At 52.5% G+C, this 24,953-nt stretch overlaps 2 protein-coding genes and 1 long non-coding RNA gene across 3 annotated transcripts in view; 2 read left to right on the top strand and 1 right to left on the bottom strand.

The window, feature by feature from the left end:
- The window catches only part of LOC311601584 (X-linked lymphocyte-regulated protein 3A-like), a 79,767-nt gene that overhangs the window by 10,771 nt on the left and 44,043 nt on the right, over window positions 1-24,953 (bottom strand). The gene's annotated exons all lie outside the window — the stretch shown is intronic.
- LOC311602099 lies at window positions 3,695-8,418 on the top strand. Its single transcript, XR_014780683.1, has 4 exons — window positions 3,695-3,806; window positions 5,546-5,733; window positions 7,036-7,070; window positions 8,300-8,418. It is a non-coding gene; the product is annotated as an uncharacterized lncRNA (long non-coding RNA).
- Window positions 8,790-22,978, top strand: LOC311601926 (uncharacterized protein; the record flags this gene model as incomplete). The annotated part of the gene is made up of 5 exons (XM_084789687.1): window positions 8,790-8,940; window positions 9,265-9,364; window positions 10,740-10,838; window positions 12,970-13,065; window positions 22,388-22,978. Exons 3-5 carry the CDS (start codon window positions 10,743-10,745, stop codon window positions 22,976-22,978), a joined length of 783 nt encoding a protein of 260 aa, XP_084645813.1. The 5' UTR covers window positions 8,790-8,940; window positions 9,265-9,364; window positions 10,740-10,742.

The following is a 24,953-nucleotide window of genomic DNA, read 5'->3' as shown; positions in this document are numbered from 1 at the left end:
GGGATTAAAGGCATGAGCTCCCACCGCCAGGCTTAGTGCTCTTCTTAAAAACTCTACTTTATTTGGGGTGTTTAGGCCTCAACTTCCCTTCCAATATCCCACCCCTATGTGTTCAGGAACTACAAAAGTAAGTTGGCCACCAATTTCCTTTTGTTAAAAAAATAAATAAGAAAAACCAAGGCCCAAAGCAGGTCCGGGTGGGGTGCGGATGGGGTGAGGGTTGGGAGACAAGAAGACCACATGGCCTCCACGGCTTCGTTCAGTCCTCACACAGGAAGCAACGTGACTGCTCCTCCCTAGCGCAGGTCCACGTTTCCAGTCTGGTGCTTCTTGGGAAAGCGAAAGAGGAATGGAGAGCGAGTGCAGCAAGTGGGAGGAATGCAGGACTAGCCATGGTGGATTCTTTAAACACTTCAGGCGTCCCAGGCCGCTCACCTGCCATGGATGCTTTTCTAACAGGAAGTACCAAAAGGTGCTCTGTGTAAAGGAGGCTACAGGAGGAAGCAGACACAGAGCCATTAAGTCTGTTTGTTAGGAGAGAAATGGCTGACGTCTCACAGGACGCGTGGAGGCCTGGTGGACCAGCCATGCTTGCCCTTGTGCCTCCAGGGCCCCCCATACACGTGCACAAATGACCAGTCTGGCTCAAAGGCTTGCTCCTGCTTTGGCGTCGGGGTTTCCTGGAAACTGTGCCATCGAGCCGTTTTCAGCTGGGGAGAGGAAAATGTATGTCTCTGGTGGGCCACAGCTGCATCACTCTGTTGGAAGTGCCCTGCTGTCTGAGATGGCAGTCCTCCCAGTCAGGATAGGCACTCTGAGCTTGGTGTTAGGTGCAGGCCTCCCTCTCCGCAGCAGGGCCCCCTGCTCTCTGCCTCACCACACCTGGAGAGTGTCTTTAGACGTAGGTGCCCCTGACCACATTTCATATATGGGCCTTGACACAGCTCCCTGCCAGCTCTCCTGTCCCCTAGCTTGTGGGATAATTAGGTATGGTGTTCCCCCATTATAGGACAGGAGCTTGCTGCCAACTGCAAACGAGCATCCTTAAAGTGCCTAATTTCAACCCATCATGTACACCTATGCCGGAAGCACTGACAAGCTCCCCCTCCCTTCAATCAATTCCCCATGGACTGAATAGCCTTTCTTCTCCCTGAATAAAGTTGAACTAGCTTCCTGAAGCACTTGCCTCAGTGGTCATTCTCCATCGGGCTTAAGGCCTTAAGAGCTCTGGGACTTGCATTCTGTTCTCCCCACCACCTGCTCCCCCCTGGCCCTCACGGGCTGATGGCTAAGAGACCCCCCAGGGAACAGGAGAACTACATCATGCAATAGTTGCTTTATGGCACTGGCCCTCGACATCCCGTTCAGTAGCCTTCTATTAGATGGGAGAGCAGGGGCCAGCGAGCAGCAGCAGGTCCAAGTACAGAAGCATGCATGTTGCGGCAGTTTTACCCCACCTCTTCAGTGGCCCCGGTTGCTTTGGGGGTGAGCTCAGTTCACAGGAACTCCCTGGACTCTGGGAACTGCATTGGTTTTAGCGTGGGGCCAGTTTGGGGCATCTCCACCACAGCTTCACCAGTGTGCTGGTTTGTAGGAGATGTGCCCCATACTCTGTGGCATTTGAATGCTTGGTCCACCTGTTCCTGTTCCTGGATGTTAGAATGCCCTGACTGCGGAAAACAGGAAGTTCCCCAAGACCTGCCTTTGCCACTCTGGAGATAGGTTCCATCGCATCCATCGGGCTGGGGCAGGCAGGGCGTCAGCCTGGACTGCCTGGTTTGGGGAAATTGTCCCAGGAAGAGGAGATCATACGTTTCTCAGGAACGTCTAATCCACATGGCCCCCCAACAGCTGCATAGGTTTCCTCTCACACAAGAAACCTCTCAGCCATTCCCAGAAGAAATCTGACCAGCTGCACCCTCATGCTGGGCTGACGTGTGCTGTGAGGGTTCTCTGGTCAGGTCAGACTTTGCTCTGGTTCCTGCTCCTTTTCTTTACTTTCCACCATGAAATCAAACTGTATCTGTTTGGGGAAGTTTAGGAGATTAGTCCTCGCTGGAGGAAGGAGGTCCTGAGGCCTGAAAGGACTCATTCCATGTGGAGTTTTTTCTCTTGACTTCCTGTTTCCAGTTTGAGAGGGGAGCCCTCAGGTCCAGCTTCCAGCTGCAGTTGCCATGTCTGTCACCCTCTTTCCCTGCCACTGTGGACACTAACCCCCTGGAACCTTAAGCCCCAAGTGAACTCTTCTCCACTGCTGCCTTGGTTATGACATTGCATTGCAGCAACCTACACAGCTTAACTAAGGCCGCCTGGTACAAGACCTGAATGGAATGGTCTCCCCTCAGGAAGGGGGGTGATTTCACCAGCGCAACTGTATACTCGGGAAGGCAGACTTTAACTGGGTGTGAACTTTGTCCCTCTAAAAGTAGAAATTTCCGAGGGTTCCCTGTTCTGTAAGGGTGGCAAAGGTATGTGACTGAATATTAAGGGACTCCGAGGCGAGGTTCCAACAGTGGCAAGTCAGAAGTGGTCTGTATCCACAGCCCCTGGGGAAGAGAGAGTGGATTGTGAGGCTTGCCTTTCGGCCTTAGGCCATGCATGCGAGCAAGTATGGATGAGCCACTGCCTTACGGAGCCTGCCTCGCATGGGACCATTCCCTTCCAGCAAACACCACAAGTGCGTTGGGGTCTGGGGTTGGGAACACCGACCTTGAAATGGCTGGGCCTAAACTAAGGAGCTGTGACTGCTCTCTGAAGGGAAAGAGGCTCCCAATGGTGTGGTAGGTTAGGGTCCCTAGGTGAGCAAGTGAGTGAAAAGGGCATCTCCTGGGTAGGGAGAGTCAGGAAGAGTAATGCTTGGACCACAGCCCTTGGGGGATGATGGCAGGGATCCCAAGGCGACGGACCCGAGGGGGCCTGCGACAGGGTAATGTGCCTGAGTCTGGCTTTAGCTGCAGACTGGACTAGGTGCCCTGGAGTGTCGGTCAGAGAAGAGGCTCGAGAAACAGGTGGCCTGGGGTGTCCCAGCCTGACAGCGTGGTAGCGTCAGGGACTCGTGGTGTCCACCGTCTTCCCCAGCATCTGAGTACTGTTAAGGGCCAGCCCGAACGAACACCTGAGACCTCCAGACAGAGCCTCGGGGCCGGCCCGCACCAGGAGCTCCCCGTGGAGAGAAAAGAACAGTGGACCCTTCACTTAATGCGCAAAGGCTGTGCCCAAGTGGGCTGGTGGGACCTACAGGTCGGCCTCTTGCTCCAGTATCTGCCCAGCTCTCTTTGCGCGCGCGCATATTATAGCAGCCTCGCACGTGTGACCCGTTGGACTCCACATGGGACAACCCCACCGCCCACGCCCCAGGGCCCCTGGCACACATTCCTGCTTCTTCCTGTTCCAGCCAGTCAGAGATACACACATAAGGAGTTGGGCATAACCGCCTGTGCCTCTGGCTGACCCAGCGAAACGAAGCCATGGGCCATCCTCTGTCAAGAAAGCAAGTGTAACCTCAGGAGGAGGCAGGCAGGAGCCCATGATGCAGGCACAGGGTGCTGGTATGGAGTGCGCATGCGCGAACGTTACTCAGCCAATCAGAGAGCGTTGTATTGGAATGTGGGCCTACACTAGGCAGGATTGGCCTCTGAGGGGAGGGTGGCTCTCTGGGGGAGCTGAGGGGCCTAGGTGGGTGACAGCTCCTGGTGGACTCCCTGGGGTGCGGCTCCAGAGGAGGCTGAGAGGCATCAGGAAAGACTAAAGGCCCTGTGGCAGGACTGTGGGATCACCAAGTGAGAGGGTCCAGGAGAGCCCCTGAGGTGACTTCGCGAGCTTTGATTGATTCCGGGATGGGCGAAGCACCAGGGCCAAGAGTTTTTTTAAAAGAGGGAGATGAGGGCAGCAGGGCCCTAGAAGAGTGGGTGGGGCTGTCGGTGGGCTGGGAGAGGGAGTGGGGGCTTTACACGTCTGTAGCACCCTCTGGGGTTTTTTGTTTCGTTTGGTTCGGTTTTTGTTTTTTTGTGTGTGTGTGTGGGTGTCTCCATGTGGGTGTCCATGTGTGTGTCCCTGTACGTGTCCGTATGTCGTCCGTGTGCGTGTGTCCTTTTCTGGACAGGTGCGCATATGTGTGTGTGCAGGAGCGCATGCCCGCGCGTGTGTTTTGAAGCCGCGGGGTCCTGAAGAGACGCCTGCGTCTCCCTGTGATGGGTCCCTAGGCAGGACCTTGACAGGCTGGCTGGTCTCAAGGGGAAGTGGATCTCTGGGCACTTGGCACAAGCGCACGCAAAGGCAGCATGGCTCAAGTTGGGAATGGGTGGCTGATGGACAGGCCTCACCCCTTTGGGAGTGTCTTTAGGCAGCCTCGGGCATGCCAGCATAGTGGAGTCCTTGCTAATCAGAGATCCAGTCCTGGAGGTGCGGCCTCTCAGAGCAAGTGCCCTGGAAGTGTGGTCACCTGGGTGAGGGACAGGGTGTCAGCAGTTTGAGTCTAGAGCCCCTGGTGGTGAGAAAGCAGGGTCAGCCTGGATCCACAGCCCTTTGTGGATGAGAGTGGGATCTTGAGGCGAAAGGGTCCAGGTTTATCTGTGTTGTGACGTTTGGAAGACTCTCTCCCATCTGGTAGTGACCACCGTGGGCAGTGGGGGGACAGGGATCCAGAGGGTGGCAGGATTGAAGAGCCGACTGTGAGCGTGGCGTGTAGAAGAGGAAAGGATGGCCTTCCACCTATGCTCCTTGCATCCGGCTGGAGGCCTCAGCGGCCACCTGGGCCCTGCTTTATGTGCAGCCATGGGCCTTGCCTCAGCAGAAATTCCCCCTTCCCCCCCCCACCCGTGTGACTGGGATGGGGCATGGATGGGCCCCTTCACCAACCAGCGGCTTCTACATCCAAACCCCACAGGTGCCAGTTCAGGCCACTTCATCCTGGGAGTCTCTGCCTTTCCAGCCTTTCAGAGAGAGGTGCACTGGGAGGTGGGGCCTAGATGGGTATGGCTGACCATTCTCTGAGAAGAAGGAGGCTCCTGGGGCAGGAGGGTATCCTGGCCTGGGGGGCAGAGGCGGTGGGGGTTGATTGGCTACCGGGAACTCTGTTCTATTGCTGGCCAGTTGGGACAGGGATCAGAGAGGAGCCTTAGCTCACCTCACGAGTTAGGGAAGCAGGATCACAAAGAGGCATGCCCAAGGCACACCTGTGGGGTGACACTAGGGGCTTCACTTCCAAATGGGGCTGGACAAGGAGGCCCCAGAAGGCGAGGCCAGAGGCCAGGGACAGGTCATGCGGGCTGCAGGGGTTGGGACGGGTAAGTGGGACAGCTTCTGGGCTGGGGGATGTGGCCCCGCTGACTGAGTAGGCCCCAGTGAGACTCCAGCATTAGGTGCCTCCTTTTATGGGCACATGGCCCAGGATTTCCCCATGCGAGGGTTGGGAAAACAGCAGAGGGTACTGACCTTGGGTGGTAGGTGAGTTGGGGAGCTCCGGGTTCGGACAGGGAAATGGGACGGCAGGCCAGGACACTGGTGACATCCTCTTGCCCTCTCACTGCTCCTGTACAATGCCAAGACTGTTGCCCACACCCTGTGGAGTCCTGTTCCCTGTTCCCATTGCTATCCTGTAATCCCTCCCAGCGTCTGAAGTTCCAGGCATCCAGATTCTGGCCAGGATGGACACTGACAGCGCCGGCATGGGCTCAAGGCAGAATCCAAATCTCCCATCAGATGACACCCAGAACCCAGATGCAGTCGCTCCAGGTAACGAAACAACACAGAAACAGATGGGCTCCTGTAGGGCTGCATCCACCCCTGGGGACCTCCTAAATCTCTCGCAAGGTGGAACACTGAGTGGATGCGTTGCATGGACGTTTGTCGGAAAAGCAGGAGCTTCCAGATGCTGATAAGGTTTGCTCAAGCTTGTTTGTGGATTTAGGTTCCCCTACCTGACATCCCCACTCCACAGGAACCCTGTAAGGCTCACGAGGCGGCTCTTTCTAGTCAACATGCCTCTCTGGGAGCACATGGGTCCCAGGGACTGTCTGGAAGGTGTGTACTGGTGCCTGCACAAGCTGCTCCCAGGGTCAGGGCCTTTAGAGGAGTGCAGTGTGTGTGTGTGTGTGTGTGTGTGTGTGTGTGTGTGTGTGTGTGTGTGTGTGTTTATGAGTGAGTAGGTCTATGTGAGTGTGGTGATTGTTTGTGTGCATGATTTCTTTAAAAAAGTGGCAGTAGCTGTTAGTGCCTATGGGTTCTAGAAACCCCTTGGTGAAGCTGTTTCCTGTAGGGGATGATGAGAACGGCACATTTTGTCTGACAATAACTTCCCCTTTGTCTTTAATACAGCCAATGAAGAAGTCCTTGATGTCAGTAGGGAGGACTTTCCTTCTTCGGGAACAGAAGGGCAACAGGCCAGGTGGTACTTCAAAAACAAAAACAAAACACCAACACCAAACCCATTCATAAACTACATTTAGAAGAGTCAGGCTGGGGAGATGGCTCAGTGGAAGAGTGCTGGGTGTACAGGAGCCAGACCCTGAGTTCGTACCCGCAGGACCCATGCACACCTTTCAGGCCCAGGGCGTGAGGGGTGGCAGAGGCAGGAGGGTTGCAGGTGCTTCCTCACCGCCAGGCAGCCCAACAGGAGAAACTGAGACGTGAGGAAAGAAAGAAAGGGACGCAGCAGTAAGTGAGCTGTGTGCATGCCATGAGCGTGCTGGGCCCGTGGAGCTCAAAGGCCCCAAAACACTCACCCTGCAGTCAGCCGCTCAGATGTTCAGTGTGGTACAACATGATAATCCCACGCCCGCAGCAGGCGACAAGTCCTGTCAGAGACCTTGTAGAGACGGGTAGAGGAGGACACCCCACTTCTAACTCTGATGGCGTCACACGTGCGCACATGCCCTTCCCTTGCAGGCAAAGAGATCTAGAAAAGTCGGTGTCCACTCTAGAACCGTGAACTGAGTGTAGGCCGCATGGCCCACTCTACTTCCTCCACTCACACAACAAAAGTGGCCTTCTGTACAGACTGAAGTAAAAAGTTAATGCCATTTTTTCTTTTTGCAGGAAGGAAATACAGGATTTATTTGAAGAATTTGAAGGTATGTTCTAGGAGAGGGACACTAGGAATTTGAGGAAACGGTTTGACCCAAAGAAGTGAAAGGCGAACAAGTCATTACTTGGCAGAAAAGAGACGTGTGTTGGGTGCCTTGTTCTCACACACGCAGTGTCAAAGTTGTGTTCCTCACATTGCCAACTCTCTACTTCTCGTCCGTTTTCAGTGGAAGAACACGGCGCCTGCAGTATAAAGACTCTTACTGCCTTTTTGTGAGATATTAACACCTCAGATGAGCTGATGTGCCTTCCAGCAGTTTATCCACCCGAGGGCTGCATCTGTTTTTAATACCACATTTTTGCCTCACTGATTTGTACACTAGACCAGTTCTTTTGTGTGTGGGGGGGGTGGAGGGAGGCGGGTTGTGAGTGCCAAGCCCTCTTAAGTGGCTGCCCACTGTTTCATGTGAAAGAAATAGCACACAAAGTGGAAAGCTGAAGTCAGCACTGGTAGCCTGTGACCATTGTATGATCAGACTGAGTCCCGCATGAAGTGGGGTTCAGACGTTAGTCACGTGAACCATTGAAGGAATTGCAAACTGAGGACAGGCTGGGAGCGCTGCAGAATTTTCTGAGGGAGAGTTCCATGTAGACACTCTTCAGGTCTCGGGCTAGGGGTGGGGCTGGGTGCGAGAGCTCCTGCCTACTGTGCTCAAGACTCCAGGTTGCATCCCCAGTCACTACAGACCTTCCCACAGAAGAGTGAGGGGTTTCTCCCCCTTTCAATGATCCAGGATCTCTACCTCATCTGGTCTGTCTAAAAGCCTCGATGGCTACAATGATAGGGACACTTTTGTCTCGCTGGCATTAATTACTCATCTGTGAGCCTTTGGAGATTTCTGTTAATGGACTGCTTTTGTGTTTTTGCGTAAAGTGGCCCTGGAGTCCCTCTGAACGTGTCCTTGAGCTGAAGTGTGCCTAGTGCGTTGGTTAAGGTTACACTTTGTAGCCGGGGTCTGGTAAAGAAGCTACCCGGTGACTTGATACACTTTTTGCTACGTCCCCTCCATGCTATTTTCTGTGGAATACACAGACACTAAAGTGCGACTGTCCCATTTCACATTAAGGTCATAGGCCGCTGGAATCCCTGGCTGAAGGAGAGGAGGCAGACAGTCTTTCCATTGACGCAGCATTTCCATGCATTGATGACAAGCCTCTCTCCAGCACCACCGAGGTAGCGTTATGGGAAGGCTTACGAGATTGCATTTTAATACAGGGCCCATTCAGAACTTTCTTCAGGGAAACAGAGAAGGATTCAGAGCCATCCTCACCACGTCTTTCCAAGCCATGGAGCAGAAGGTGGAGGATGTTCTAAAACTCCAGTGTGAGCAAAGGTAAGGTTGTGGCTTCTTGGTGCTTTGATCCTAGGCCCGTTGATGGTTGCTTAGTAAGGAGGATGGCAAGAGGTCGAGGACCAGCCATGAGGCCCACTGGCTCTGTTGGAGAGTGTGTTCATCTTGGTTTTTCTATAGAATAGAGTTCCTTTTGTCTGATACCCTCAAATCGTGGTAACTGATGTCAGCCGTGTTTCCTAAGGATGAAATAAGGTGTCTCGGCACACCGCATCTGAATCCGTGTAGCAGTAAGGAGGTTGGTACACGGCATGCAGATACTGGGTGCAGTGAGCTTGGAAGCCTCAAAGCATTGACCCCTCAGTGGATCAGCAGTTCAGTGCGATAGGAAGTGAAATTCCCTCTCACCTGCGATGTTGTTCAGAATTCAAGAGTGGTGTTCGCCACACTTCCGTAAGGAAATCCTCACTGGCGTGAACGCGAGGAAGACTGGGGAGGCCTCTGAAGGATTATCTGATGGTAGTGGCTGTGCATCCCCATCAGAGCAACTCCTCAGAAGGAGAAAGTAAGGGAGAAGCTGTGCTTGTCAGGAAGAGGGATGCTTGTGGGATACTAGCGCAATACCGACTGTAATTCTCCCAGAGTTTTCTGGCCCTAGGAGCTGCGAAGGGACTTCTCTCTCGACCAAGAGGAGCAGATGCTGTTAGTGAAAGACCACAGAATCCACCTCATTTCCCTTTTCCCTGTCAGAATGTTAAAGGGGGAAAACCACAGAGGAACTTTTCCCCATCTGTCCATCCGTAGAGTTAGTGAGGGCAAGTCAATCGGGCTTTTAGGGCAATTTCCTCATGCTGTGCAGGAGTACCACGCACACTGTTGTCTTTTATAGGCAGAAACTTTATGAAGACTATTCTCTTCAGCTCTTGAGTTTGAATAGGAAGTTAACCGAGGATGCACATCAAGTCAAGAAGCAGGCAGAAAATCTCGCTGTGAGTATCAGGCTTAGCTGGGAAGGAGTCCCTTGTGTCAGCATCGCCAAGTCAGGATGGAAAGAGACAGGACATGAGCTCAGGGAGACAAGCAGGGTGTTGTCTGTGGTGAGGAGAGACTTGCTCCTTTTTCTGCGGAGAGATGACTGAGTGAGGAGCCAGCATGGGGGTGGAGTGTGTGTGTGTGTGTGTGTGTGTGTGTGTGTGTGTGTGTGTGTGTGTAGTCGGCGGTCTGAGCAGTCACTGCCTGGAGAGAGTGCAGGAGAAGGTATGGGAGTGTATGCTGAGTGGGGAGCCCTTCATGATCTAACATGTGTGGACACCCAGGAGCAGCAGGACCAACACAGCCTTCTCACACAGTGATCTGGGATGCAGCCTGGGAGCAGTCAGTGTGGCTGTGGCAGAGCAGGTGGACACTCAGCTTTCAGAGGCTGCATTGCAGGTCAGACCAGCCCAGTCCCCGAGGAGAAGAGGGGAAAGGCTTCAGACCACGATGGAGAAGGAGGTGTGATGATGTCTGACTTGACTTTAAACCGGAAATGGGACTGAGATTTAGGGGGGTTACAGGGGGACAGCGCAGCCAATGGACTCTGAACGGTGCTGTCCATGAGGGCTCCCTCTTCCTGGCCATGGATGGGGCAGCCCTCCTGAAGATTCTGGCTTCCCAAAGTGGAGAAGCAGAGGCCGGGATCCCGAGGGGGATTGGAGGCACCGTCCAGCCAGGTGGTCAGAAGCGTGGCCTCTGAAATGCCACCTATTGCAGCGCAGTCACACCGCCCAGCCCCTTGCTAGGTGTGCCGACTCGGGAAAACAGTGTAGGGCCCCAGTTTCCCAGGTGTGGAAGGAGAGATACTTGAAAAGCCCCTATCTCACAGAATTGGTCCAAAAGGTTCCCCTCGATGTGTCTTCCTATATTGGTCCAGAACAGTATCTGAAGCAAGTCTTATAGACTCGATCCCTGTTAAGCATCTTACTGTTGGCTCTACTCTTGCTGGAAAGGAGTAAACGGAGTGGGCTCCTGTGTGCTGGAGTGACAAAAGAGGGGGACGCTGGAGGTTAATTCTGTACATACAGAGAGTTCACCAGATCCGGAGGCCCCTGATGGCCGAGTTTTCAAGTCTTCTGGAACTCATAGGAATGTTTAGAATACTGTTAGGTGGGGACCCTTCCCGTCCAATGAGTGGTCTTCCCGTTACTAAGCTTGTTTTGTAGCGTCAGGTGTGTCATGTGCATCCGGCCATGGTGTTAACTGGAAAACTACGACAGTCGTTTCATTCCGTCTCTTTTGCAGAAATAGAATACAGAATTGAGTCTCCGTAAGCTTTCTGTTTCCCCCTGAATTGCTTTTTACACCTTTTGCTGTCTGTGTTTGCAGACTATGTTTATGGAGCAACGGAAGTTGGTTCACCAATCCCTGACCCTTCAGAAGGAGAGAATGGAGGAATTTAAATCACTGTGCGAGCAATACTTGGAGGTCTGTTGTACATTCTGACAAAGCAACCTGTACACGGGGCGGGAGGGGGAGACATGGAATATTCTGGCCTTCCTTCCGTGCTTTGGCCGACGCCTTTGGAAAGTCACCTGTAAACACCTTCCAGCATAATCCTCGTGTTCCATGTTCCCTGTAAACCTAAGTACAAAATGGGTCTTTAGTTTTAGGATTCACTCGTTGTTAGGAGACTCATTAGAAGCAGCAACTGCTGCCTTGGTAACCTCATCCAGGGTTGTTCGTATTGTATAAGGCATCAGTGCTTTTCAGATCGCCTCATCTTGTCTCACAGCATATGTTTCAATGTGCATGCATGTGTGCTGGCCACAAGTCAGCTCTGGCTACCTTCAGTCACTCTTCATCATATCTTTTATCTTTTTTATTTCTCATCTCTCTCTCTCTCTCTCTCTCTCTCTCTCTCTCTCTCTCTCTCTCTCTCTCTCTCTCTCTCTCTCTCTCTCTCTCTCTCTGTAGTCCTGGCTCCCCTGGGACTCACTAGGTAGACCAGGGCTGGACTCAGACTCACAGAGATCTGCCTGCCTGCCTCAGCCCTCCTAGTGCTGGGATTATGGCCTGTACTCCATCGTATATTTTTGAGACAGGATGGCTCAGTGGTCCTGGATCTTGCCACTATGGCTTGCCTGGCTGTTCTCCAGGTCCCCAAGGATCTGCCTGCCGTGCTCCACCCAGTTCTGCGGGTCACTTCGATGTCTCCCAGGTGCAGGCCTGGCTTTTAATACGTGTGCTGGGAAGCTCAAGCTGGCTCTTTATGCTCTTGGAGCCCGTTCCTTGTCTGCCGAAGCTGTTTTCCCTGCCAGAGCCCGCTCTGACAGTACCGAACAGACGCTCGATCAGGGAGCGAGGACTGAGAAATTAAAGAGGAGAAATAAGAAACTGTGGCAGGGCGTAAGTCATAAACACAGGGTAGGCTGCAGAGGGCCTGCAGTCAGTGCTGCAGGACGCTTGACTTCATTCACCAGTTCAATTCCTACACACCTGAGGCACGGGAAAACAACACTGAAGGTCGCTGTGAGGAGATAATGCTGACGTTCTCACGGGAAGAACGGGGCAGTCTCTACTGACCCCTCAGCCTTGAGGCCAGTTGTGGTTGTAAGACCGCTCCCAGATGTGGTACCCAGTGGGAAAAGTAAGCGGGAGACTGGGAGATTGTGAATCGAGAGTTACCCTCTGTAATAGACCCGGCTTCGTAAGTTCCTCCTAAGCAGGTTCACCCATGCTGTCCTCAAGGCGCATAGCTATTGACAAAAGAATTAGATGCAGCATTCTGTGGTTTTGTTCAGACTTACTTGATGTGAATTGGCTTGTTCAAGTTGCTGCTAAAACCTTGATCATCCAGAGTAATTAAGATGACCCAAAACAACTGAGTGGAAGGGATTCAACCCTAGCCCTCTTCTGATTGTCCCTTCGGACAGCCTGCACTGCCAGTGTCTGTTCCTGCTGAAATGTCATTCTTTTGACAACTCGGTGGCCAGGAAACCTGCCTGCCCATTCCAACGTTAAGGTCTCGGTGTTGTTCCTCTTTCTATGGTCCCCGCGTCACCAGACTGTGGAAGAGGTCCTGCAGAATTTCATCATCTCCCCACTGTATTTAACAAAACCGCTTAGATGTGGTGTGTGCTGTTTCTGAAAAAGGCACTGTGTGGGGTGGTGGTGGGGGGCTGTTGGAGCCCTTGAGTTTTAGTTTCACAGGTGCAGTGGTCATAGTACAGGGCGGGGTATTATGCCTGGCAAAGAATGGCGGTAAATGGGCTCCTGCCTCATGTTGTCTGCTTTCATTTGTCTCTGCTTGCTTTTCTTCTTGCTGTGCCGGGTGAGGCGTTTTAGTGTCTAACACGTGTTAGGCAAGCACCCTTGCCCTGGGCCGCCTCCATGCCTAAGAGCTCCTGACTTGAACGTGTACCAGGGCGTTGGGGGAGTGGCAGTGTCTGTGTCGCTTTGGTGGGCATTTTGGTCTTCACGTTGCACATGGCGTGTGCTAGTTTTGGGGTGATCATACCATCTCCTTTACCTCCTTTGCTCCCTTATAAATGTTGCTCTTCGCATTTGTAAGCCAAGGTGACCGGGGCTGATTTCTGCACCTGTCTCTTCACTTTAGAAACTTGAGTTTCTGACGGACCCTCGGGGAGATTCCGTGGCTGAAGAGCTGAGGCGTCTCATGGACACCTTGGAAATGAAACTGCTGATGGTCAACGTGAGTGCCGAGTCTTTCCCATACAACAGGAGGGTGGACGGGCACTATTTGCTTTAAACACGTTTAATATGCCCTTGTACTTGACAGCGCCAGCAAGAGAGTGCTGCTGCTGCTCAACAGTCCCTCCTGGACCTGTTATTCTCATAATCCTTTGAGGAACAAGAGCCCATGTGAGGGGAGCGGAAACCAGCCTGGTGAAGCCGCTGGTGGTGCAGTTTGCAGCTTCAGCCACTCCGTCTTCCTGGGTTCTTCTGTTGCCAAAGGCACCGCTTTCTGTTAAAACCCAAATAAACCCAAGGATTTGTGTGACGGCAGTGCAAAGATGTCTGTTGGAAGGTCCAGCCCTCCTCGGGTAGTAGTGGCAGGTTTTCCTTGGTAGCGCCACAGTTACCAGTCGGCAGTGCATTGATGCCTGTAGGCTGCCTTCTCATACCTCAGCAATGCTTTCCCCAGTTAGCAGGCCCAAAGAGTGCATGGTCCATCCTTGTCATCTCCACCGAGAGATGACCGGAGAAGACACAGTCCTCCCCTTACATTCTGCTCTTAAATTTGTTCTGTCTTGGAGCCCATGGAAACGACCTTAAGCTTCCTAAGTGACTGTGCTCTGTATACTTTGAAAGTCTGTGCCTCGAGAGTGGCTAGACTGGTAGATGCCATTAAACTGCCCCAGTAAGACAGACGTGAGTGACGTGACGTGAGTTTGTGAAAACGTACCTTTCAAACAAACTTTACAAGGTCCGTCAATTAAATGTGGCCTACTGCCAAATGTCATCTGTCTGTCACACGAAGACTGGATCCTTAGCACGACTGCAGCTGAATTCGCCATGGTTTATGTGTTTCATCCCTTGTATGGATAGGAGTAACCGAGAGTGTTTTGTGTTTCAAATTTCTTGTGCATGTAGTATGTGCGCCGCAGAGATACAGAAGGGCTCCGGTATGGTTAAGGCGCTTGTCCTCTGATTTCCTTCATGTATACCACGGGAAAACTTTTCTTGGAATCTTTTCATTTAAGAAGCATGAAATGGTTTCAGACTTGCTGGGAACGAGTCCTCTAATTGCACCCTCTGCCTTGGCATTTCACACCTCTTCAAACAAAAAACCCGGCCCCTTGCCGTGTAGAGGTGTGTTATCCATCACCTGCGTTTCCGCGTGGGTTGTCTCACTGTGTTGTGTTGTGGTGTGCTGCGTGGAATCATTGAGGACAGGGTGTGTTCAGCATCTCCCACTTGCTGCACGTGGACTTGCATTCCTCCACAGTGATTGAGAACTTCCCCTCTGGGATCAGCTTACTTGCTAAACTTTGCCTTATCTGGGGGAACTTCCCACAACCTCTCCCATGGTGTTCCACCCTGTGGGAGCAGGAAGGTCCTTGCACCCTCAGACCTCCAGGGAAACCAGGAACGTTAAGCAAGGAAAGTTGCCTCTTCAGTGGGAAAGGGGTAAAGCCTGCCATTCCATCCAGAAATCTGGGAACTGGAGGCGATAAAAGAGCCAGGTGCTCTGCGTTGGCTGATGGGCCAGGCCATATTCAAGCTCCTAAAGCCGGGCCCGGAGATGGATAGTCATCTAAATGACACTTGCAGCCTGGAGCTCGCTGAGTCCCCACAACCGGGAACGGAGGTATGGAATAGTCTGAATGGCCCATATGGTATCTGTGCAATCAGGGGCTCCCCCAGGCTCCTACTACCAGGACCCGAGAGATACCCAATGACCCTAAATGGCCCTTACGCTATCTGTACAGCCAGGCGCTCCCCCAACCAGGGACCTGAGATACCTAATAGTCCCAGTGACCCTTGCAGTACCTGCATAGCCAGGGGGCTCCCGCAAGCACATGCAACGAGGATTGCAGATACCTAATAGTCTAAATGACCCTTGGGTGATCTACGCATCCGAGGGCTCCCCTAAGCTCCCAAACACCAGGACCCGAGATACCTAATAACCCCAAGTGACCCTTACATTGTCTGTACAAGCAGGGACCCCACCTCCCCTAGGTCACACACCCAGGACCTGAGATAGCTAAGAGTCTACGTGACCCTTAGATCATCTGTATAGGCAAAAGCCTCCCAACCCAAGCTCCTACAGCCAGGACTGGAGAGATCCAATCAAGACTACAAAGGACCCTTAGGTTCTTTGTAGAGGCAGGCCCCACGCCAGGCTCCCACAACCGGGACCAGAGATACCTCCTAGCCTCAATGAGCCTTGCCTTATCTGTCCAGCAAGGGACATCCCAGGGTCACACACAGCCAGGCCAGGAATATACCCAACCGTCTAAATGACCCTCGAGATGCCTGTACAGCCAGGGGCTCTTCCAACCTCCCACTGAAGATACCTAGTAGTCTAAAGGACCCCATCTGTCATCTGTACAGTCAAGGGCTCCCCCGAGCTCTGACAAGCAGGACCCGAGACACCGAATAGTTTTAACGACTTTTGGATTATCTGTAGAGCAAGAGCCTTCCCCCCCCCACACACACACACAACTTCCCACAACAAGCATGGCAGATACCTAATAGTCTAAACGACCCTTACAATATCTGTAGAGCCTGGGCCTCCCCCTAGCTACAACCACCAGCATCACAGATACCTAATAGTCTAAATTACCTTTAAATTATCTGTCCAGCCAGGGCCTCCCCTAAGCTCCCAAAACAAGTACCCGAGAATCCTTATAGCCCAGATAACCCTTACAGCGCCTGTACATTGGGGCTACCTAAAGCTCCCACAGCCAAGCCCTGAGATGCCTAGCAATCTAAAACGACCCTTACGTTATCCTTACATCCTGGAGCTCCCCAAGCTCCCACAACCAGGGCCAGGGATACCCAATAGTTTACATGGCTGTTATGCTATCATTACATCAGTACAGCCAGAGCCCCCCCCACCTCACGCCCCCTCCCCACGGCTCCGACAACCGGGAGTGGAGATCCCTAATAGTCTAAGTGACCCTTACAGTACCTGTACAGGGAAGGGCTCCCCCAGGCTCCCATAACCAGGACCGGGGATATGTAACGGCACAAATGACCTCTAAGCTGTATACGTGTAAGCTACGCGGTATAAATGAGACCAGGGCAGGTCTTTTTTTCCCCCCTGAGGCCCCTAAGCTAGTACAGGTAGCCTAAGCTCAGAAGCCATCTTCTTGGAAGAAATGCCATGTACCCTGGGTGGAGTTTCTATGTAATTACACTTCCTTGTGCCCCAGGGACTGTGTTACTCCAGAAAGCGCTCTCCCTCAAAACACAGTTTTTAAATATACTGGCAGTAAACACATCGCCTGGTGTCAGACACCGTGAAGTTTGATCCTGGTTGACAAAGTCAATCTCAACCTAGTGCTGAGTATTTCGGGGTGGGGGGGGGCTGTTGTTATTTTGTTTTTTGTTTTTGGTTTTTCCAGACAGAGTTTCTCTGTGTAACAGCCTAGGCTGTCCTGGACTTAGTTTGTAGACCAGGCTGGCCCCGAACTCACAGTGATCTGCCTGCCTCTGCCTCCAGAGTGCTGGGATTAAAGGTGTGTGCCACCACCGCCCAGCTCAACTGAGTTTCTCTTCTTACCTGTTTTCTAAGTGGGCCACTGCCTGCAGTGACACCTGCAGAGACACCCCTCCCTCACCACTCTCTCTTCTATACAAACAAGGTGACATCCATAGGTGTCATCCATAGGTGACATCACATATAGCAGGTGAGGGCAGGTGAGTTGGCGAATTTTACAGGTCACGAGCGAGAGGAAACTAATTACCCAGCTATGAAGTGGCCAGGGTGCTGGGCACACAGCTGAGAGTCAGCCCCGGGTAGTGACAGCGCATCTGTCACACTGCACAGTGTGGACCATACGAAGAAGGGCTATAGCACATGGCCTTGCAGAGGACGCAGACCAGAGCTGCGTTCTTTGCTCCTCCACAGGAAGTAGGTTTTCAGGGAAATGATGCAGGTGTGGAGATGTGTGGACACAGGCCGGACGTCTGTGTCAGAGGGGAGCTAACCCTCCTCATCGGGCTCCCTTCTGTGCCAGTTGGGCATGCCCTGCAAAAAGGGTCATGGCCCTATTTGTGCAGAAATGCAAGGGAAGTGCCTGAGTCAGCAGTTAAGAAGGTGTCAACTCTGTTCTGTTGTGTTCCTATCACGCCCTTTGCTGCATCCACACTGCTAGTGACCTGAGGTGTAAAAAAATGCATGGGCTCACTGCATTTTTAGGCAAGCACAATCGGATTCTTTCAGGGCTCCTCCAAAATACACTAGAACCCCTCAGCTGGTAAGGCTTCTAAGCCGTATCATTTCCAGTGTGCGTACCTCAGCACAGACTCATCGTCACATGTCAAACCAGAGGTGAGGGCGTTGTGTAGGCCAGAGGGGCAGCCTGAATGTGGGGGGTAACAGACAAGGGGAAACACAGGCCCATAGAAAGTGGGGAGAAGGTGGACCCTGTTGCTGTGCAGACTCGGCCTTCTCCTACGCACCAAGGGGTTGGGGGTATGAGTCGGCTGCGCATGTGCACTTCGGTGGGGGCGACAGATTGTCTGCCTCTCCTAAGGCGGCCTCTCTCCGGACCATGACTAGAGGACCTGACCCTACTAAGTGCCAACTTTATTTCAAGCCCTGAGCACCATAGCCAAATGGTAAATGAAAGCAAATTTACCTATTGTGGTAAACTTTCGGAGCTGGTATTTGACTGAGGCCACAAGCCACTGTTCACACAGGAACAGCAGCAGTATGGTATAGTACTTTTGCAATCTTTTCCCAGGCACAGAGTGCATGCACTTCATTCTGTTGTACTTATTGGCTAGTGATTCTGCATTGGCAAGCTACGCCGGCCTCTCACTGGTGCTTTTGAAACCATCGAGAATGAACATATGTGCTTCTAATACTGGTCAAAAGGAAAATTCCCTACCAAATGACAGCTTCCTATTAAAATCTCCAGCCTATTCTCGTATTGCCGGTGGTCTAAATTACTGTGAATATTAAAATGACCTTGCTATTACATTTTAGCAGTGTCCAGAAGCACAAGGTTTTACTCGTGGTCATACTGCTGACTAGGTTCCTTTTAGTATTCATTTTTTTGTTGTCTGTGTGTGTGTCCGTGTCTGTGTGTGTGTGTGTGTGTGTGTGTGTGTGTCTGTGTGTGAGTGTCTGTGTGTGTGTCTGTGTGTGTGTGTGTGTGTGTCCATGTCTGTGTGTGTGTGTGTGTGTCTGTGCAGGTGCATTTGGATTCCTGTGGATGGCCATTACCCTGGAATTGTAGTTGCGGGTGACTGTGAGCCACCTGAAGTGGGTGCTGAAAACCAAACTCAGGTCTCCTGCAAGCATTGTAACCACTCTTCATCGCTGGGCCATCTTCCCAGTTCTAAACTGTCTTTTACATACATACATACATACATACATACATACATACATACATACATACATACATACAAAAATGGGCTTAAGCCCTCCATTCCTCCCTGAATATTCATCACATATTTTTCTTTCTATATCTGTCAAGTGTATTTCAGGATCCGTTTCAACAATTTTAGATGGGCCAGAATAAAGAATGTGTTTACTGAATTAGGTCATGGTGGGTGAGTTTATGAAACTGGCAAAAGATTAATTTTTTAAAAAAGGAAGCAAAGGGCTGGAGAGATGTCTCCTCGGTTAAGAGCACTGTGTGCTCTTGCCTAGGTCCTGAATTCAATTCCCAGCAACCTCATGGTGGCTCACAGCCATCATTTGTACTGTGATCTGCCATGCGGGTGTACGTGCAGACAGAGCACTCACATACATAAATAAATCATTTTCAAAAAGTAAGGGAAAACTCACTAAGCCTTTCATAACGAGGTGTTAAAGTATGGCTAAGAAACTCTCGTGTTCTCATGGTGTCTTTTAACACAGAGCATGCTTAGAACCCTATTGAGGATGCGGAGATAGAAATATTTGTGCTCCACACATTTCCCTCAAGTCTCCAGCCTATTCGCATACTGCCGGTATTCTGAATTGATGTGGTGTTGAAATGACTTTGACCTTCAGGGCTCACTGCTTGTTGTAAGTGTGTAATATATACTATATTGGTAAATTGTCAAGGGCTGCCTGTGGTTGTTGAGAGCCAGCACTGACAGTCAGGTAGCCCCTCTTAGGCCAGACTCCACCATGCTTATGTCAAGTGTCCTACCTGAGAACCCTTGATTTAGATACCCTGCCTCTGTGACAGGGGAAAAGGAGAGCAACGAACAGCAGAGGGTGCTTAAAAGCATGCGTCCTTAATCCAGCGCCTTTGACCACCGCGTGCAGGGGTGGTGCACACCTGTAACCCCCAGCACTCAGGAGGCAGAGAGGCAGGCGGGTCTCTGTGAGTTCATGGCCAGCCTGGTCTACAGGGCGAGTCCAGGACAGCCTGGGCTACACAGAGAAACCCTGTGTGGGAAAAACAAAAAACCAAAAACAACACAAACAACGCGTGCATCCCTAAGATAGCTAGAAGGGGAAGCATGTCCCACAAGGGTTACTATAGTAACACCATGTTTGACGCCCCCCTCACGGTATAAAAGTGCTTGCAACATGGAAACTGGTCTGTGGGAAAGATGTTCTGCCCAGGACCCTCTTAATCTGTAACTGCAGCCTGTTTCAGCAGGTCTTTCCAGTCCTTACTGGTGGGTGTATTAAATGCCAAGTTTAACGATGTTGCCTCTGGTCTCTTAACCAGGCTGCCTTAGTCTTTTCGACTAAATATCCTAAGTGCCTGATTTGATGATGTGCTGCTGTCCGTTTCTTCTATTTATATGCCGCAGGTCTATTGTGTGTGTGTGTGTGTGTGTGTGTGTGTGTGTGTGTGTGTGTGTGTGTGTGTGTATACGGTTTTTTGTTTACTTTCGTTCGCTATGTACATAATAAGCGCACCCATTTTACCCATGCCATAGACCACTGTCCTATAGGAAGGGATGACCTTTAAAACAGTAGTTGGTGTACTGGAAAGATTCGAAACACACAATGAAGAGAGAGAGAGTGTGAGAGACCAAGACAGTAGGAGACACACACACACAAACACACACACACACAGAGACAGAAAGAGAGAGAGAGAGAGAGAGAGAGAGAGAGAGAGAGAGAGGTGGGCAGAGAGAGAATTTTAAAATGAATTATTAATTTTTATTTTATGTGTGTATCTGTGTTTTGCTTGGAAATGGACCCAGGTCCTCTGCAAGAGAGACAAGTGCCCTTAAACAATAAGGTGTCTCACAAGCCTCCAACGAGAAATGGTAGGCCTTCGTTATACAATCCCATGTTGTTGTTGTTGAACATGAGAGTAGAAAATTTACACATCCTATACCTGCTGAGTATATTTGATTTTTGTATGGCTAATCTGTAACGGACTGCCTTTTCAGAATTTGGAATATAGGGCCCGAGTGGATAGCACCATGAAAAATTGAGGAAAAGACAAGAGAATTTGTGACATAGGAATTCGCTACTGTTGTGCATCTTGGCAGGTTCTTCTCAAGCAGGGAGATCTCTACCAGGTGCAAGCTTATAATTATTTGCATACGAATGTGATAATTCACACCCCCTTTCCGAGTTGTTACATGCTTTGTTCAAGTTCTGGTTAGTCATTTGCACGAACTGTGATAGTTCAAAATGAAGTAAAAGCAATTCCTTCCTTATTTATTGTAGTGGGAGTTTTGGTTTTTTTGTAAGCTCAGTTGTGTTATGTAAATATGTTTTTGTTTTAATCCCAGGTGTGGGATTTCAGTTTGCGCAGAGCTGCTAACCTTCTCCTGGGGAGAGTGGCTTTAGCCAGCTGGTAAGGGCTTCCTCCTCCAGCTGCATGGAGAGGGGCGTGGTCTAAGGCTCTGGGGATATACATGAGAGCCCGGAGGGAGAGCCTGGCGAGGCATGTGGTATCGGCCTCTGGCCGGTAGCAGTAGGAAGAGACCAGAGATGGACAGACAGTGTGGTGGTTTGGAGCCGAGAAACGCTTCGGGGCGCAGCAGCCTTTAGGAAACTGCTGGCTGGCTGTGTCTGCTGTGGCAGAGATTGGAATAGCCCCAAAGGCCATTCGACCTCAAACAGCCGGGAGAAGTAAAGGGGCCCCTCTCCCTAGTAACCTCCTCTCTCCCACATAGCAGTGAGAGGTTGGAAGGGAGGTTGAGGCCTAAGCACCTCAAATAAAGTAGAGTTTTTAAGACGAGCACTAACCCTGGCAGTGTTGGCGCACACCTTTAATCCCAGCACTCTGGAGGCAGAAACAGGAGGATCACGGTGAGTTCCAGGACAGCCAAGGCTATTACACAGAGAGACCCTGACTTGAAAATACATACATACATACATACATACATACATACATACATACATACATACATACATAAAAATAAAAGAGAGCGCTAAAGTACCGGTATAAACACCTGTATGAACAACAGCTAATTTAAAGCACCTTTGAGCAGGGTGTGTCCTGATAAACTCCTTAAAGGAAAAGTCTGTCAAAACCAGTGTGTATATGATTGCAGGTGTTCCTTTTCTGAAAGTATTTTCAGAGCGTTCTCCTCATGGTGGGGCCTAGCCTGTGAGAAGGCTACAATCCCATGGGTTACCTTCTAAGTGATTTCCCCGTCGCTGTGACGAGATACCCAGACAGAGGCAACTTTCAGAAGGATTCATTTCCACTCACCACTGTAGTCCACCATGTTGCAAAAGTGCTTCGTATGGGGAGTTTGAAGTAGCGGATGACGCTGTGTTCTCGGCCCTATTATTCGGCTGTGGAGAGGAATGCAGGAGCCCTGGTTCAAGCGGCTGCGTGGGGGAGCCGCAAGAATCTTGTGTCCCTTGGGGGAAGCCTGTTGAATCCAGGACGCTAAGTGAAAGGGGCAGACACGGGTACCCAAAAGAGGCTACCCGTTACCGAGTGAATCCGCTTGCAGGGGCTGTCCAGCTCGGGCACGAGCCGCCATGGCAGAAAGCAGATTAGTGTCTCCGGGGCACCGGAGACCCGCACAGCTGTAGCTTGGTGTGGGACACTTGCTCGGGGCGCTGGGTTTGAGTCTCCACACGCAAAGCCGGGGGAACGCCCTCAGGTCTGCAGAGGAGCCAGGGGTACTGGGGAGAGGGAAAGGGAGCCCATGCTTCGTGGGTAGGGGCGGGGAAAGTACCATAGAAGCCGGAAGTGGCGAAGGATTGGTTCTCCAGGGCAACACTGAGTTGCCACCCCCCCTTCCCCGCACCACCCATCCCACCCGCCGCCCAGCACCCCTTTCCCCCTACCCAACCCCCACCCCCGGCAGGCATCTTATTTCCTAGAAGGCTCCTCTGGCGACAGAGGTGTCAAGGGGACCTCGGTGCAGCCAGCGAGGGCATGCCAGGAACCTTGCCGCATCATCAGCAGGAGCGCAGGCGCGAGCACGGGCGCGGGAGCGGGAGCAGCCTGCGACCAGTGAGAGAGAGGTCACTAGGACGCGCCACCAGGAGCAGAGGAGGACCATCGGACCTTGGCATCATCCATCCGTGTCCCTCCCTTGAGGCCCACAGCCCAACAGCCCAGCGGAGCGAGCGCAGCAGCCAGGTGGAGCCCAGCGGACCTGTGAGGTCTCACTCGGAGGACAGCATGCCCCGGGCCATGCAGACCAGCCGTCCTCGAGGGGCTTCGTCTCGCCGCTCCCGCACCTCCAGAGCCCAGCTGACCATGTCAGTGAGCCTGGTGGAGCACCATCTTCGGGAGGGCGGCCATGGCACGCGGCTGAGCGAAACGGCGCCCATCTTCCTGACCGCCATCCTGGAGTTCCTGGTGCGCAGTCTACTGGAGCAGGCGAGAGATGAGGCCCAACGCCGAGGCGCCCAGAGGCTCATCACCCCGCAGCTGCTGGAGGCCGCTGTCTACAGCAACGCCCTGCTTGGACAACTGCTCCAATCCATCACCATCTCCCAGGTGGCCCCGCCTGAGGCCCAGGGAAGTGGCCGGAGCCGCAGTGGTCGCTAGCTAGGAGCCTCTGCCTCAGTTGCCCTTTGCCGCCGCCATTGCCGCCTTCCCTGCTGCCTTCGCTGCCGCAGCCCTTGCTGTCCCCTGGCCCTGAGTTCCCCACCAGCCCATCTGCCTGCCCCTTCTATCCCTCCCACTCCATCAGTTCATCCCGCCCAACCTCTCCCACAGTCAGCCCTGCGTACCTGGGCACCCTGGTCGCTTGTGTTCCTATTAAAGCTTTAGTTTGAGAAAAGCATGGCCTTGCTTCCCTGGCTGTTCCTTAGGGGACGGGAAGGGCACGGGGGTGGGTGTGAGGGTGCTACTTGGGGAGAAGGCATGGTGGGCCTAGTTGAAGGGACACAGGGGGTGGGAGAGCTGCTGGAGCACCCACAGACTGGTGTCCCTAGCTTTTCCTTGGGGCATGAGGTGGTAGTGAGGGTGGGATGCCGCGGTGGGCCTAGGTGAAAGGACACAGGGGTGGGAGTGCTGCTGGGGGACCCCCAGGCTGATTAAGGGCAGAGGGGAGGTGGGCCTAGTTAAATGAACACAGGGTGTAGGGGTGCTGCTGGGGGACACACAGGCTGGTGTCCCTACCTTTTCCTCGGGGCAGGAGGTGGTAGTGGGGGGAGGAGGGCACGGTGGGCCTAGTTGAAGGAACACAGAGGGTTGGGGTGCTGCTGGGGGACCCGCAGGCTGGTGTCCCTACTTTTTCCTTTGTGCAGGAGTTAGGAGTAGAAAGTGGGGGCAGAGAGTGAAGTGGGCCAAGTTGAAAGGACACTGGGGTGGGAGTGCGGCTGGGTGACCCACAGTCGGCTTGGGGTCAGAGGTCATCTGGGGTCACCCCAGATGAAGGAACACAGGGGTTGGGATTGGTTCTGGGTGACCCCCAGGTGTTTGGGGGCAGAGGGTGAGGTGGGCATAGTGGAAGAATCACATCGGGTGGTAATGGTCCTGGGTGACCCACGTACAGGCTGCTGTCCCTAACTTTTCCTTCGGGGATGATGTGGGAGTAGGGGCAGAAGGTGAGGCTGGCTTAGCAGCAGGAACACAGTGGTGTTGGGGCCAGGTGTGGACGGCAGGCAGGGATGGCAGAGGAGGACTGACAGGCCTCTCTGGAGGAAGAGGAGGAGGACCTGTGTGAGGCATGCTCCGCACAATGCACCTCCTGTCTCTGAAGCAGTCTGGGCCAGCCTGGGCCAGCTGGGTCAGAGTGATGGCCTTTTCCTAGGAGACCAGGGAGCAGAGGCAGTCAGGTTAGGGATGCAGACAGAACAGAGGCAGCATGTGGGGCCTAGGCTCATCTAGGATCACAACTCAGGATTAGTCCTTGGATGGTCAGCAAGGTCTGACAAGGAGGCTCCCTCCCCCCCCAATAGAGGTGAACAAGATGTAACCTAGCCTGCCTGCACCTGAAGCATCCCACCACCTACGGCCTTGGCTGCCCTGACTTTGTGGATTTAAGAGGCCATATCCCCGAGGCTCACACTCCACACCATATACTGGTTTTCTGTGCACCCATCTGACACTTGGCTTACCCTGCCCCTTGATTTATGTCTCTCTGGGCCCCACCCTCAGCATACCTCTTTGGCAGCTGGTTTCACCCCACAGGATCTCATTTGTATATAGGGCTGACAGCCAGATAGAACCTGCAACAACCTCCTGGTGCCTGGAGCTGAAGACCTCTCCGTGTGCTCTGGGCAAGGAGGTCACAGCTACAGCCTACTTCTTGCTCCAAACAGCGGCAGCTGCGTGTGCTGAGCGTGGACACCCCTCCCAACTTCAGCTGGGGTCACATCTTGGAGTAGCTCTGCACTGTCCCATCCCTCTCAGCACTGACACTACCTCTTCTAGCTGCCCACTTCCCTGTGATCTCACCACACTGTCATGCCCTCCTGAGCCAAAATGGAGATTAAGAATTTCATCAGACCATCCTAGTACGGCAGATATAGAAAAACATAAACAGGCAGCATAAGTGGACATCTAATGAAAATTT

This window comes from Acomys minous (assembly GCF_964271855.1).
Source record: "Acomys minous genome assembly, chromosome: 7".
Taxonomy (NCBI): Eukaryota; Metazoa; Chordata; class Mammalia; order Rodentia; family Muridae; genus Acomys; species Acomys minous.
This window is presented reverse-complemented; position numbering and strand designations above follow the sequence as displayed.